Genomic DNA, 13138 nt, shown 5'->3' on the forward strand with positions numbered 1-13138 from the left:
GAAATTGGCGCCCCTTTATTCTGGTCCTAGAAGTTATTGTGAAAATCCCCTAGTCTCCACACTCCGGCATCTGTTCGGGTACACTGAGGGAGAATTTAGCATGGCAATTGCACTTAACCATCTTTCAGACTGTGGGAGGAAACCAGAGCACCCTGTGGAAACCCACGCAGAAAAGGGGAGAATATGCAGACTCCGCTAAGATAGTGACCCAAGCCGGGAATCAAACCCGGATCCCTGGCACTGTGAGGGAGCAGTGCTAACAACTGCACCACCCATTATATCCTATATGTTTCAATGCGATCACTTCTCATTCTTCTAAATTCCAATGAGTAGAGTGCCAACCTATGTTACCTTTCTTCATATGACAATCCCTCCATACCGGGATCATCCTAGTGAACCTCCTCTGAACTGCCTCTAATGAAATAATATTTTTCCTTAAATTGGGGGATCAAAACTGCTCACAGTATTGCAAATGTGGTCTCACCAGTACCTTGTACAGTTGCAGCAAGACTTCCCTACACAGTGAACGGAAGTGGCCATAGAACCATGGGAATCTCCTTGTTGTTCTTCAAATAATGCCATGGGATCTTTCGCATTTGTCTGAACATACAGGCTGGCCTATGTGTATATTTATACTCTTATAGTCAGATAATTGAACCCTATTTTTCCTTATAATCACATACACTGCTTGTGTATCTTCAATAAGTTATCAATCAATGCCGTCAGGGTTCTTTCTTGATTATCTTTACTCTGCATTTGTGCATGGTGTAACAAGAAGTTGTCCAAACCCAAGTTCATGAGATTGCACTTGCCCACATTAGCTCACATTGCCACTTATGGGACCTTCACACCTAAACTCATCCAAATTGTCCTGCAGTCTAATCATTTGGTCTGAATAATTGACACCATGTAAATTCTCAAGATATCAGGAAATTTGGAATGCTTTTATTTGCATCCACCTCCAAACTGCAGTTGTTCCAATACATAACCTGTGGAACTCCACACATGACAAGGCCCCAGCAAGATCCATTCACTCCCATTAATACAAATGCAGTTTCCATCTAAAATACACCACTAATCAAATTGACTATAGAAAAAAAATATGGATTCAAAATATTTTCTCCCACATTTGTTACTCTTGTACAATGTTACAGACTTAATATGAATCAAGAGGACACGAAACAACCTGTATGAGCTGCCCACCAGCTCAATGCCAATACACAAATGAGTCACCTCGCCAGAGGGAGAGAGCAGCACCCTTCAACTTTCTATCCCTTCCTCTAGGAAAATACATCATCAACACAACTGAAAATCAGGAACACAACCCTCGTACAGTACATTAATCCATACTTCCATGCCAAATCCAAAACATCACCTGGCAGGAGCTCTGGCTGTAGGCATTTGGTGGAAACACCAAAAAAGCCAGAATCGCTCCATCAATTAAGGCAAAACTGACAAATGTCAAAACTGTGTCTACCAATCAGAGAGGTGCTGCATGTCAGATTGGGAAAAGCAGCATTGTCTCCTGGGCACACCATATTTTTAACAGGGCCACAGAGACTAAAAAAGTGATATTTTGATGTACATTTCTGGAATTTCTAAATCTATGATTTCTATGAATTTTCTAGGTAGCTTCTGGAAAATCAATCTGACCAATCCAAATGTTAATAGCTTCATTAATAGTTCTCCTGTGATTATTAATTTAGATTTACTTCTGTTATGTTCCCCCAATGCCTCCCACACTGTCACATTCTCCTGCAGCATAGCAAGTGAGGACCTCAGGCTTCCTTGTAGTTGCCATCTTGTGTTGGAGGTACACATCTGACTGTAAGTATTGACTGTTCACCCAGCATTCAATAACTGGCAAAATATAACCCCGGGGGCGGCTCAATTGAGTTGGGTAAAATTGTGTTCCGTCACTTATAAGTTTTAATTGAGGAACAAGACAGAATTATTGACGGTTTGAATTTTTTTTTGCCTTGAATGACTCAGATGCCCAGCCCCCCCCCCCCCCCGAAAGGCCCACACATGGAAGTCAGGAGAATACCGGCACAATTCTGGATGAACTCAAACCACAGATTAGTTTTTTTAAAATCACGGTTTTCACCAAAATGAAAAAGACAAAATTGAAATTATGAGGAAAATATTCAGAACCTCTTCTCTTATCCCCAGGATTTCCGTTCAGGGGCCTGGCAATTCCAGAAGCCAGCATTGCCATGCTTTCCCACACCCTCAAACCACTATTTAGTGTTATTTATATATTAAAAAATAAATAAAGGTACAATTCAAACCTTACCATGCGGCTTTAATCTCGTGTTAGGCGAAAAATATCAATCGGGAAAATGCTTTAAAATAAACTACTTCTGTCCTAAAATAAATCCCTTAACCCTTTCTCAGTGTATGTTCAAAGTGACCCTGACTAAAAGGCCATGTGTACAAACCAAACGCATTATTAATCGGACTAACTTACTTGGGTACCGGCTGGATTTCCTTCTATGAGGCTGCAATGGGAGGTTAGTGTTGTGGGGGAGGGGGGGGGGGGTCCAAAATGGGAGGAAAGAAAAAAAATCCCCGGAGTCCGCCCCCGGCACCATAAGGTTACAGAGCCGTTTATATGCAAAACACTTTCAAGTCCTTCCTACACCATCATCATCATCATTTGCAATGCTTACCACAAGCTGGCAGAGGCGGCAATAAGACCAGCCAATGGCTCGGGACTGAGGGGGGGAGGGAGGGGCGCCTCGCGCGGCCAAGCGAATCTGGGTCAGAGTTTGACTCAGTCTCGCGGGCACCCGGAATGGAACGTGGCCCGGAGCCCGGCTCGGGGTGATTGACAGGCGCGGCGGAGGATGGAACGTCAGCCGGAGCCCGGCTCGGGGTGATTGACAGGCGCGGCGGAGGATGGAACGTCAGCCGGAGCCCCAGCGGGTTTGATTGACAGGCGCGGCGGACCGGGGAGGGGGGGAGGGGTGCTTGGCTTGTGCACAATAGCCGCACAGTCAGAGAGCGCAGGCTGAGAGCCGGCAGCAGCAGCGGCGGAGAGGAGCTGCTTTCCCTTTAATAGGTGCACCCGATCCGCTCTCCTGATTTTGCTACATGCTGTTACTTGGACATCTCATGTGTGGCGTTCGGAGGCAGCAACCCGAAACCACGACCAGCACCGCTCTGCCAGTGCTATTGGTAACAAAGGAGCCTTAATTTCTCTTTCACAGTATGGAAGAAACGTTTGTGCTTTAAAGGAGGGACAACAACGCCGCACGACACTCATCACCTGGGAGACTTGCTGCTGCGCACAGCTGGGACTTTCTCCCTTGCTTTGAGGCCGGGGTGAATTGCGGGGGTTTGGCTGGTGGTCTGGGCTGGTGGTCTGGGGGGGAGAGAGTGTAATCAATGAGCTTGAACGAGCACTCGATGCAGGCTCTGTCCTGGAGAAAGCTCTATCTGAGCAGAGCCAAACTCAAAGCCTCCAGCAGAACCTCCGCTTTATTGTCGGGTTTCGCCATGGTAAGTTTCTCTTTCGCATTCACTGAATTTCTACCCTCTGTTCCCAATGAAAGCTTCATTTTCCCTGTGCCACTCTTTTTAATTAAAAAAACTCCGATTGAAATAATTAAGGAAGTGCAAATTGACAAAACAGTCATCTTAATTTGGTTAAATGTGTTTTGCAGATTGATTGGGGTTTATAAATAGCGACAGGCCCACCGCGAATTCACGTTGTCGCACATGGGTTTGCGAGCAGGATTTTCTGCGCACAATTGCTCCTGTAAAATGATCAGTAATTTGCTGTATTATACCGTGAAAACATCACCAAAAGCCAAATGTTCCAGCAAATGGGGCGGAAATGGCTGTGGCTTTACGGATCGGAATAATTTCGGGTTCAGCAGTTTTACTTTAAACATTTTAACGCAATTGGATTATTTGCAAGTGACCGATTTTTAAAAATTGCGTTCGTATGAAGTGTAGCTGAAAATCGACCTGCCTTTTTTGCAAACCTTCTCACGTTCCCACTCTTTTTTTATAAAAAAACACCCCTGCAGTAATGCAGCAGATTTCCTCCTGGTATCCTAACCTGTCTGTACGGGTAAAGCGCAAAATATATTTTCCAGGATCTTGCGATTTATTAATTTTAATACTTCATCTACCTCTTGAGGTTGTCCCTCAACCTTTTCAACCTATATCCATAATATCTTAATCCAATTGAGTGACTCGGGGGAAAAACTGACTCTTAATTTCTGGTCTACCATATTTTAGCTTCCAAGTTTTTCAGAAGTTATGTTTTTTTTTATATCAACAATTAAATACCCACGTAGGAAAACGTGTCTTTTTTTTCCTGTATTATGTTTTAAGTTTAAAAGAGCGTTTAGCAAACTTGCGTTTTTAATGTACGTATTTGGCATGAGTTCAGCATATTCTGTTTGGAGAATGAAGGTTGTGGCAAACTTATTCAATAATTATAGCCATTAATTCATTAAACATTTTCTTGCATATTTTTATCTAGATATTATTCTTAATTTCTATTTTGTTTACAATTACTGGTTTGTGGGACTAACATCAACACTGATTAGTTGTAAGATGTTGGGTATATAAAATTCTGACTGCCTCCCTCTGAAGGCAATCACTTGGGTTGAGGCATAGGCTTTTGCGGCCTATGGGACTATTAGTGTAAATTTATTCCTAAATGAATTAAATCAGGCTCTTTGTAGGGACTATAACAGCTGATGTCCAGATGTATGTTCATGCAGTGGATCAGTAAATAGTGGGAAAACTGGCTGCTTGTCTTTCCCAGATTAAATGTGTGCTTTTGACGTGACTATCACTGAGTTTAAACTTGGTTTGAAAACACTAAAATTATTTTGATGATTGCTTCTTATTTGGATCAATTAGCAGAATTGTCAATACTGACAAGGTCTTTCAATTTTAGAGTCGCACAGCGGTTAGCAATGCTGCCTCAGTGCCAGGGACCTAGGTTGGATTCCAGCCTTGGGTGACTGTGAAATTTGCATGTTTTCACTGTGTCTGCGTGGGTTTCCTCCTGCAGTCCAAAGATGTGTAGGTTAGGCGGATTGGCCATGCTAAATTGCCCCATAGTGTCCCAAGATGTTAGGTGGATTAGCCACGGTTACAGGGATAGGGTGGGGCGGGCCTGAGGGAGATGGTTTTTTGGAGATTTGGTGCAGACTCGATGGGCTGGATGGCCCCTCTGCACTGAAGGGATTCTGTAGTTTGATGATTCCCTGAATTAAGAACTGAAAAATGGGTAATATATTAGTATGTAAATATATTCATGGCGATAATACAATTGAATGTTCATAATTTGAAAGCTTTAATCAGCAGAGCAGTTTTGTAAGAAGCTACAACTTTCGCAACGTGCAATGCTAAAAAGAATTGATGTGTATCAGTAACAATATCCTCTTTTTCTCCCACTCTTCACTAACTACTGGACTTAGTCTGTACGTTTATATATGTCCCAGGTGACTGCAAGTGCACACTCAGTTGTTAATGCTTAGTCTATGCAGAGGAGTATTTCCTTCATCAAATGGGAAAAACATCATGCTGAAGTTGGCGTTTTTCCAAGTTTTAGCTAGTTTAGCGTAACATTTTTCGCTATTCTGCTTTTGAACATGATTGAAAATAATTCTAAAATATATTTATTTGATACTTGCCAGATTGATCAATAACATGCAAACATTTTTCATAGAAAAAAAACATTAATACACTTTGGCATTAAAGTTCAGATGAACCCATTCTAACACTAGTTTCTTGTCCATCGCCCCTTATTCTCCCTGAACTCACCTTGTACATGAGAATGATCCCCTATTTTTCTTGATCACGTTGATTGCTCTATAATGCAAACTATCATCCTGTATCCCTTTTCTCAAGACATGTACATTAAATTTCCAGTCTGTGCCTCTTCTTCCATACCCTCCACCCAACTTCCTGCTTTGAGTCTGTCGGATCAGGTTTCTGTCTTGCCTTTGCACAGAAACAACCCACTCAGTGTTACAATTGACATTTTCCGTGACTGTGGCCACAGGTCTCTACTGTTCCTCAATCTCTCCTATCTTTGACTTAGTTCTCTAACACTTCTGCCCAGTTACACAGCACAGTTGGATAGTCGTCATTTGTTCCCACTATTAACTTCCAACGGTGTAGCCTTTGCCTCCACTTCCTCATCCACATTCAACCCCTGAGTCACATCAGCTAATGAGTCAACTTTTGCAAGTATTTTGATGAGATTGGACTCCACTGCCATACCACCTCGTTTGACCCATTTTTGCTAATTCTGTTATCAGGGTGCTGGTCTGACGATCTGCGGGTCCGACAGCCAATCTTGGATGAGTTAGAGAGTCTTGCACAACTTCCTCCAGCAAATCATCTTTGCGTAGCTCTTTCAAAGAGCAGGCATGATTGGCCAAATGGCAGCCTGCTGTGTTGGCTGCATCATTCCGTGATGGGATGAGGGTGGTTGTGGTTGGGGGCTAAAGCTATCATGTTTGCCTGATTACTAGAATAAAACATTATTTGGAGCCAGCACCATCTAGTGGTACATATTCAAAATAATATGGACAAAAAGTTCAAATGTTTCAATTTTTCTGTTTCATTTTAATGGATTTTCAAAATACCCCGAATTGACAAAGTCAAAGGCCTCCTTTTGAGAGTAATTTTTAGGGTGGCCATGAATTTTGGCTCCGACTTGTGCCACTCAATCTGCAATTTTGAGGTTGTGTTCAAAGTTAAATCCCTGTCACTGTTTCATTTGTCTCTTGATTTCAATTGTAGCTCTTGTCATACAGTTGCAGGGGAAGTTAGTGTCAGGAAACATTACATGAGTGACGGAAAACAGATTGTGCAATCCATTTTTAGAAAAAACAAAAATGATTTTTTGAGGGGGGGGGGGGGAATGGAGAAGGAGAGAGATACCAGAAAGGTAATGTTGAGTGCATTTTTGATGTGGACATGCTTCCTGAGTGTTTGCATTGTCAACAACTGATCCTTTGGAAACTCATTTGGATTGATGCTCTGTCACATGTTTACCAACGTCTGAACAATAGGAAATACTTTGAAGTTTCAGCTAAAGCCAAACTTGGTTAAAGTTGCATTAGGAATGGTCTCTGATGCAGTAACAACTCAGAATTCAGTTTAAAAATATATTATAATGGAAAATCCTGCAAGCAATCTTCATTTTAATATAGTTGTGCTGCTGTGGTTGAAAAGAAGTGTTTTTGAATAAATGCTTGATGTTGGGAGGGGAAAGTGAGAGAATTTGGAGTTTTTAAACATTTGAAAGCAGAAATGGAGAAGAGAATTGAAGAGAGGAGCATGATGGCCGAAGATGCGGCCAACAATAGTAAAGCAAGAAGTTGGATGAGCAAAGTGAGAAATAAGATCTGGGGCATAGGGAATATGGGTGCAATTTTTAACAAGGTACGGTGAACGAAATATGTTGTCATTTGTGGAAGTAAGGAGGTTGGCTAAGAAAGCATTTCAGAAATTAAACTTTGAAGAGATTTAATGAGTGAGATTTTGGATTGATAGGGTAGAAATTGAGGGATATAGGAGGATAAAAGCTGGGTGATTTACATACATGTGGAAATTGACTGCTTTTAGGTGAGCTTGCCAGTAAGAAGTTGAAGCAGATGTTGGATAGGAAGCACTAGGGCAGAGGTGAGAGCACTCATTCCAAGACAAGAATGGTTCCAAAACTTTGGAGATTGAGGGTGACCATTTTGAGATTTAATGAACATTATTGAAAGGTAAAAACAGGTTTATGATGTCAGCAACCATGGCGATGAGGAAGGGTTGTTGGATGCTCAAGAACCTGAACATAATCGCAAATAAAACAAGTTTCACGAAGACTGGATAATTACAGGACAAACCGAGGAGTAGAAGGTGGGTGGAAGCTTGGTTCAAAGCGGAAGTTGGAGTCATACCTAGCACAAAGGAAGATGCATGTGGTTGTTGGAGTCCCAGTTGCCTCTGTCTCCACTTGAATACCTTTTATTTTATTTGTTCTTAGGCATTGCGATTATTCCACATCCCTAATTGTTGTTGAGAAGGTGGTCCTGAGCCACCACCTTGAACTGCTGCAGCCCAATGCACTGAGTTCCAGGATTTTCACTTTGCAACAATGAATTTATTGAAGTAGAAGGAAGCATTCAGACTTTGGTCCCTGCACCCAATTTCCATTTCTCTGACTTCGAATGGGAAATGTGGATAAATCTGACATTCATAGTCATTCTTTTGTACAACACCATACCTGTGGCCGAAACACCTCCCTTTCTGCTTCCAAGTGACCAATTCCTTGAATGTTGCATTGCTATCCCAAAACCATGTCAACAATTTTGGGGCGGCACGGTAGCACAGTGATTAGCACTGATGCTTCACAGCTCCAGGGACCTGGATTCGATTCCCAGCTTGGGTCACTGTGGAGTTTGCACATTCTCCTCGTGTTTGCATGGGTTTCCTCCGGGTGCTCCAGTTTCCTCCCACAGTCCAAAGATGTGAGGGGTTAGGTTGATTGGCCATGCTAAAATTGTCCCTTGGTGTCCTGAGATGCATGGATTAGCGGGTAAAATATGTAGGGCCTTGGTGGGATTGTGGTCGGGGCAGACTCGATGGGCCAAATGACATCTTTCTGCACTGTAGGGTTTCTATGATTCTATGAATTTTCCCTCTTGTTTGGTGTCCATGTTTTTTCCTTCATGTTGTAAGATTTTCACACTTCGTTTTGCTTTGGGATGCAAGTTGTGTGGGGGTTTAAGTATTTTTGAGTGGAAGAATAAGGAAGGACAATCCCCCTTCCCTGCCACTATGCCATCCCCGCCCACTATTTCAAACATACCCTCAGCAAAAATAAACGGTTTAGTGTGGTTCTAGAGTTGGGGTCATTCAACTGATACTAAAAATCTTGGACTCCATGGTAGGATTTTCTGGCTGCGTTCGCCTCAAAACCGGAAAATTCCACCTGAGGTCAACAGACCTTTGCCTGGGTCCCACCGCCCCCAAACCACTCGCTACAATTCCTGTGGCAGGCAGGACAGGAAAATTCCCCCCCCCCTTGTCTATTTGGATTCACTCTTGGCTCTCCAGAGATGAGATGGACATTAAACTTCTAGTGACAAATGTTCTGAAGCAATAGTTTGTTTCACAACTTCCTTTTGTTTACTGTGAAACATAAAGTGGAGATGAAAGGCTGTTTGCTACACCTCAATACAGATCTGAGTTTGCTTTCATTGCAGCATACTTGACTTTAAATCACAATGATATGCCTAAAATAGATTGTTGCCATACAAATCAATTGAAATAAGGTTACTACTTTTTAAACATTAATAAAGATTAAAAATGCAACAAAACCAACTTTCCATGCAGTGCATTTTAAAACCTGTTCATTGTACACGAACAAATCAGTTTGACCAAACAAACATTTTTAAACCATTAGCTCAATAGTTTCACAATGACCATGAGATCTATGTTTAATTTGCAGTCGGAGCTGATATCCATTTTGTGACTGTGATCCCCGCTGGCTTATCTTGGAGTTGCAGTCATGATGTAACTTTGCGTGTATCTGGGCGGTGGTTGCCTGAAGCAGCTTCCTTCACAAGTCAGTAAATGGTTTGGTTTAAGACAGCCTACAGACAATTTGAAATAGCTTCAACAGTAAGTTTGTGAAGAAGCAAAAGGAAATCCCATTTGTAAGGCATCTTTCACTGCTTTGACTGTGAAGCACTTTGAGAAGTTCCAGTGAAGTACATTTAAAGTAGATTCACTATTTTAATGTGGAGAATCACAACAGAAAATTGTGCACTGAATAGTCCAATGTACAATTAAATCAGTTAATTTGTTTCTGTGACTTTTGGTCACTGCTCCAATGCACCTAATCTGCACATCTTTCGATGAAATGTCAGGATGGCACAGTGGCACAATGCTAAATTCTCCCTCAGTGTACCCAAACAGGTGCCATTGTGTGGCGACTAGGGGATTTTCACACCAACTTCAGTGCAGTGTTAATGTAAGCCTACCTGTGACACGAATAAATCAACTTTTTTTTAAAATCATTTCTGAACTCATGTTTTTCCTTTACATTTGAATCTCTTTCTTATCTCACTGTTTTTCAATGTAATTTTGGTTGTTTCCTTTTAAGTTTAACTGTGTGGTAATTACAAACCCATGAGGTTTAGTAATGAATAGCCATCTATTTAACCACAAAGGGCATCACGACCAATCTTGTCCCCTCCAACATTCACAAATACAGACTGCCCGACGGGAGTCACTAGTTAGTGATCTCGATTAAAAGTCTTGGCTAATTTTCCACTGAAGAGTTGCCGAGCCAACTGTAGCGCTCCTACCATTGCCCTCAGAAAAACTCAGTCCAGACCACAGTTTCAAACTGTGCACATATAGTGTAATAATGGCACAAATATTCAGATCTTGTAAGTCCATCTTTCTTCAAAAAGAACTCCAAGAGCCTACAGATATAGAAACACTGCACTTTTGTAGAAATACAGTAATGTGTAGGCCATTCAAACCCCAGCTTGTTCTGCACTGTTCAATTAGATAGTGGTTGATCTGTATGTCCATTTCCTTTATCTAATTTTACCCCTTTCCCTTAACATTTTAACACATTGAGGGGCAGCGGCCAATGCGCCTAACCTGCACATCTTTCGGTGAAATGTCAGCAGTGCTTAGCACTGCTGCCTCACAGCTCCAGGGACCTGGGTTCGATTCTTGGTTGGGTCACTGTCTGTGAGGAGTTTGCACATTCTCCCCATGTCTGTGTGGGTTTCCTCCCGGGTGCTCTGGTTTCCTCCCACAGTCCAAAGATGTGCTGGTTAGGTGCATTGGTCAGCTAAATTGCCCCTTGGTGTCCCGGGATGTGTAGGTTAGAGGGATTAGCAGGGTAAATATGTGGGTTTATAGGGATAGGGTCTGGGTAGGATTGTTGTTGGTGTAGACTCAATGAGCTGAATGGCCTCCTTCTGCATTGTAGGGTTTCTATATTTCTATGAAATGAAATTGGAGTGTGACATTGCAGATTACTGGTGTGCCTCTTCTCTGGTATGGAAGTATTAATTTGGGCACTACAGATCTTTACCAGTGAGCTGGCGTTGCTTGGAGTGATGCTGCTAACCTGGAAGTCTCCCTTTTGTTAGGATTGTGACATGCCCCAGGGAAGGAAGAAATAAGAACATAAACAAGAGAGGCAAGAATGAGGAAAAACGGAGTGCTGAGGGTGGGGTGGGGAGGTGTGAAACATTAACTCGGCAACGTGCTTCATGTACCTTTTCCAAACTTGACAAACAACTGATTTTTTTTTTTCTCTTTTTTTGTTTTTAGGTAGCTATGGTTGAGGTGCAGCTTGATCCAAGGACCGGCTTGTACCCACAAGGTCTCTTGATAGCCTTCAGCGCCTGCACGACTGTGCTCGTTGCAGTGCACCTTTTTGCTCTCATGATAAGCACTTGTATTCTTCCACACATAGAGGCTGTCAGCAACGTTCACAATCTCAATTCTGTTCACGAGTCACCCCATGAGCGAATGCACAGGCATATTGAACTTGCATGGGCTTTCTCCACAGTCATTGGGACCTTGCTTTTTCTTGCAGAGGTTGTGCTGCTTTGTTGGGTTAAGTTTCTCCCATTAAAGAATCATCCAGTGGTTAAAGATAGTAATTGTACACCAGTACCACCTGGAGACCATGGAACTCTTTCGTCTGGAGAAGCTGCAGCTATTACATCCACAACGATTATGGTACCCTTTGGATTAATTTTCATTATATTTGCAGTTCACTTCTATCGATCGTTGGTAAGCCACAAAACGGAGAGAGTCGAAAGGGAACTGGATGTACTTGCACAACTGCAGGATCAGCTGGACCAAGGAGATGCGCTGCACCCTACTAGTTCTCATTTTGGATAAGACTGGTTGTTAACTATTGGGGAATGGCCTTCCTTTCATACAGTTTACAGCACTTGGTGCATGAAGTGACTGAACTGTTGTACAAAAAGAACAATGGAACGACTATCTAGTAATACTCAATATTACTATTGGATATTTTGGGACGATGACCAGTGCAGAACATTTTTGCTCTTGTTTTAAAATTAAAATGGTGCCATAAAATAGCAAAGTGCATGTATTTACTTTGGATTTGTACAGGATTAATTGGATTGTTTAAATTTTCAACATTAAAGAGATTATTGCGTGTTATGCAGGATTGTGTGTCTTAATAATAGGGTAAGTGGATTTAACTTGACCCACAGTTTTACACTTCCATTATTTCATTTAAATTACATTGAGCTGTGCACTGATGGTTATACAGAGGCTGAGAATTAGCTGTCACTTAACTGCATAATTAATGCTTTGTTGTAGAACTAGGAGACGAGCAAAATTATAGCTAAGTTGTCTTGCCCGACTGACCTCGCCTCTTGGATGAATGCTGTTTGTCCCTCATTGACTAATGTCTTCTCTTCACACCACTTATCCAAACTAGTTCATGGAATCCCATAGCACTGAAGGAGGCCTTTCAACCCATTGTGCCTTTGCTGAACATTTGAAAGAACAATCCTCCCGCCCCCAAAACAAATGCTGAACATATTTCTTCAGGAATAAATGGAAACACCTTTTGAAGATTACCATTGAATCTGCTTTCACCACCATTTCCCATGGTGTCATCTGGTTCATATCAATTCACTGCATCTAGAGTTTTTAATTACCAATTATCTTGAATCTGTGAACTCTGGTTACTGACCCTCTGCAAGTGGAAGCATTTAACCTATCTACTTGTGTCAAAAACTTTCACTTTTTGAGCAATTCTATTAATCCTTCCCTTAACCTACTCTGCTATATGAAAAACAGCCCCAGTCTGCAAAACATCAAGTCCCTCAGCCCTGGTACCATTCTTAGTAAATCTGCACTGTCTCCATCTTACACATTGCACAGAGGATGACACAGGAATATCGCACCTGGGTTCTCAATTGAATACTGAAAAAAAGAATGATTGGAATGTTTGATAAATGCTGTCCCCAAACAGTGATTCTAACTGCATTTCATGTGTTCACATGGGGTGGCATGGTACAGTATTTAGCACTGATGCCTCTCAGCACCAGGGACCAGGTTCGATTCCAACCTTAAGTGACTTGTTTGT

General features: G+C 42.0%; 2 protein-coding genes across 8 annotated transcripts in view; one reads left to right on the forward strand and one right to left on the reverse strand.

Annotated features, from left to right (window-relative positions):
* The window catches only part of LOC144503002 (lysine-specific demethylase 2B-like), a 237834-nt gene extending 235285 nt beyond the window's left edge, over positions 1 to 2549 (reverse strand). For all 3 annotated transcript variants that reach the window (XM_078227489.1, XM_078227486.1, XM_078227484.1), the window contains exon 1: positions 2471 to 2549. The gene's annotated coding sequence lies outside the window, so the exon portion shown is untranslated. The remainder of the gene's footprint in view (positions 1 to 2470) is intronic.
* Positions 1797 to 12201, forward strand: orai1a (ORAI calcium release-activated calcium modulator 1a). Of its 5 annotated transcripts, XM_078227508.1 has the most exons (3): positions 3382 to 3504; positions 9485 to 9601; positions 11335 to 12201. In XM_078227508.1, the coding sequence occupies exon 3, from the start codon at positions 11341 to 11343 to the stop codon at positions 11911 to 11913; it is 573 nt and encodes a 190-aa protein (XP_078083634.1). In that variant the 5' UTR covers positions 3382 to 3504; positions 9485 to 9601; positions 11335 to 11340; the 3' UTR covers positions 11914 to 12201. The 5 variants fall into 5 exon arrangements, with proteins under 5 accessions (XP_078083635.1, XP_078083636.1, XP_078083632.1 ...); XM_078227509.1 differs by lacking the exons at positions 3382 to 3504; positions 9485 to 9601 and adding an exon at positions 1797 to 1827; XM_078227510.1 differs by lacking the exons at positions 3382 to 3504; positions 9485 to 9601 and adding an exon at positions 2820 to 2878.
* The last annotated feature ends 937 nt before the right edge of the window (positions 12202 to 13138 follow it).

The sequence above is a fragment of the Mustelus asterias genome, chromosome 13 (assembly GCF_964213995.1).
Source record: "Mustelus asterias chromosome 13, sMusAst1.hap1.1, whole genome shotgun sequence".
NCBI classification, from domain to species: Eukaryota; Metazoa; Chordata; class Chondrichthyes; order Carcharhiniformes; family Triakidae; genus Mustelus; species Mustelus asterias.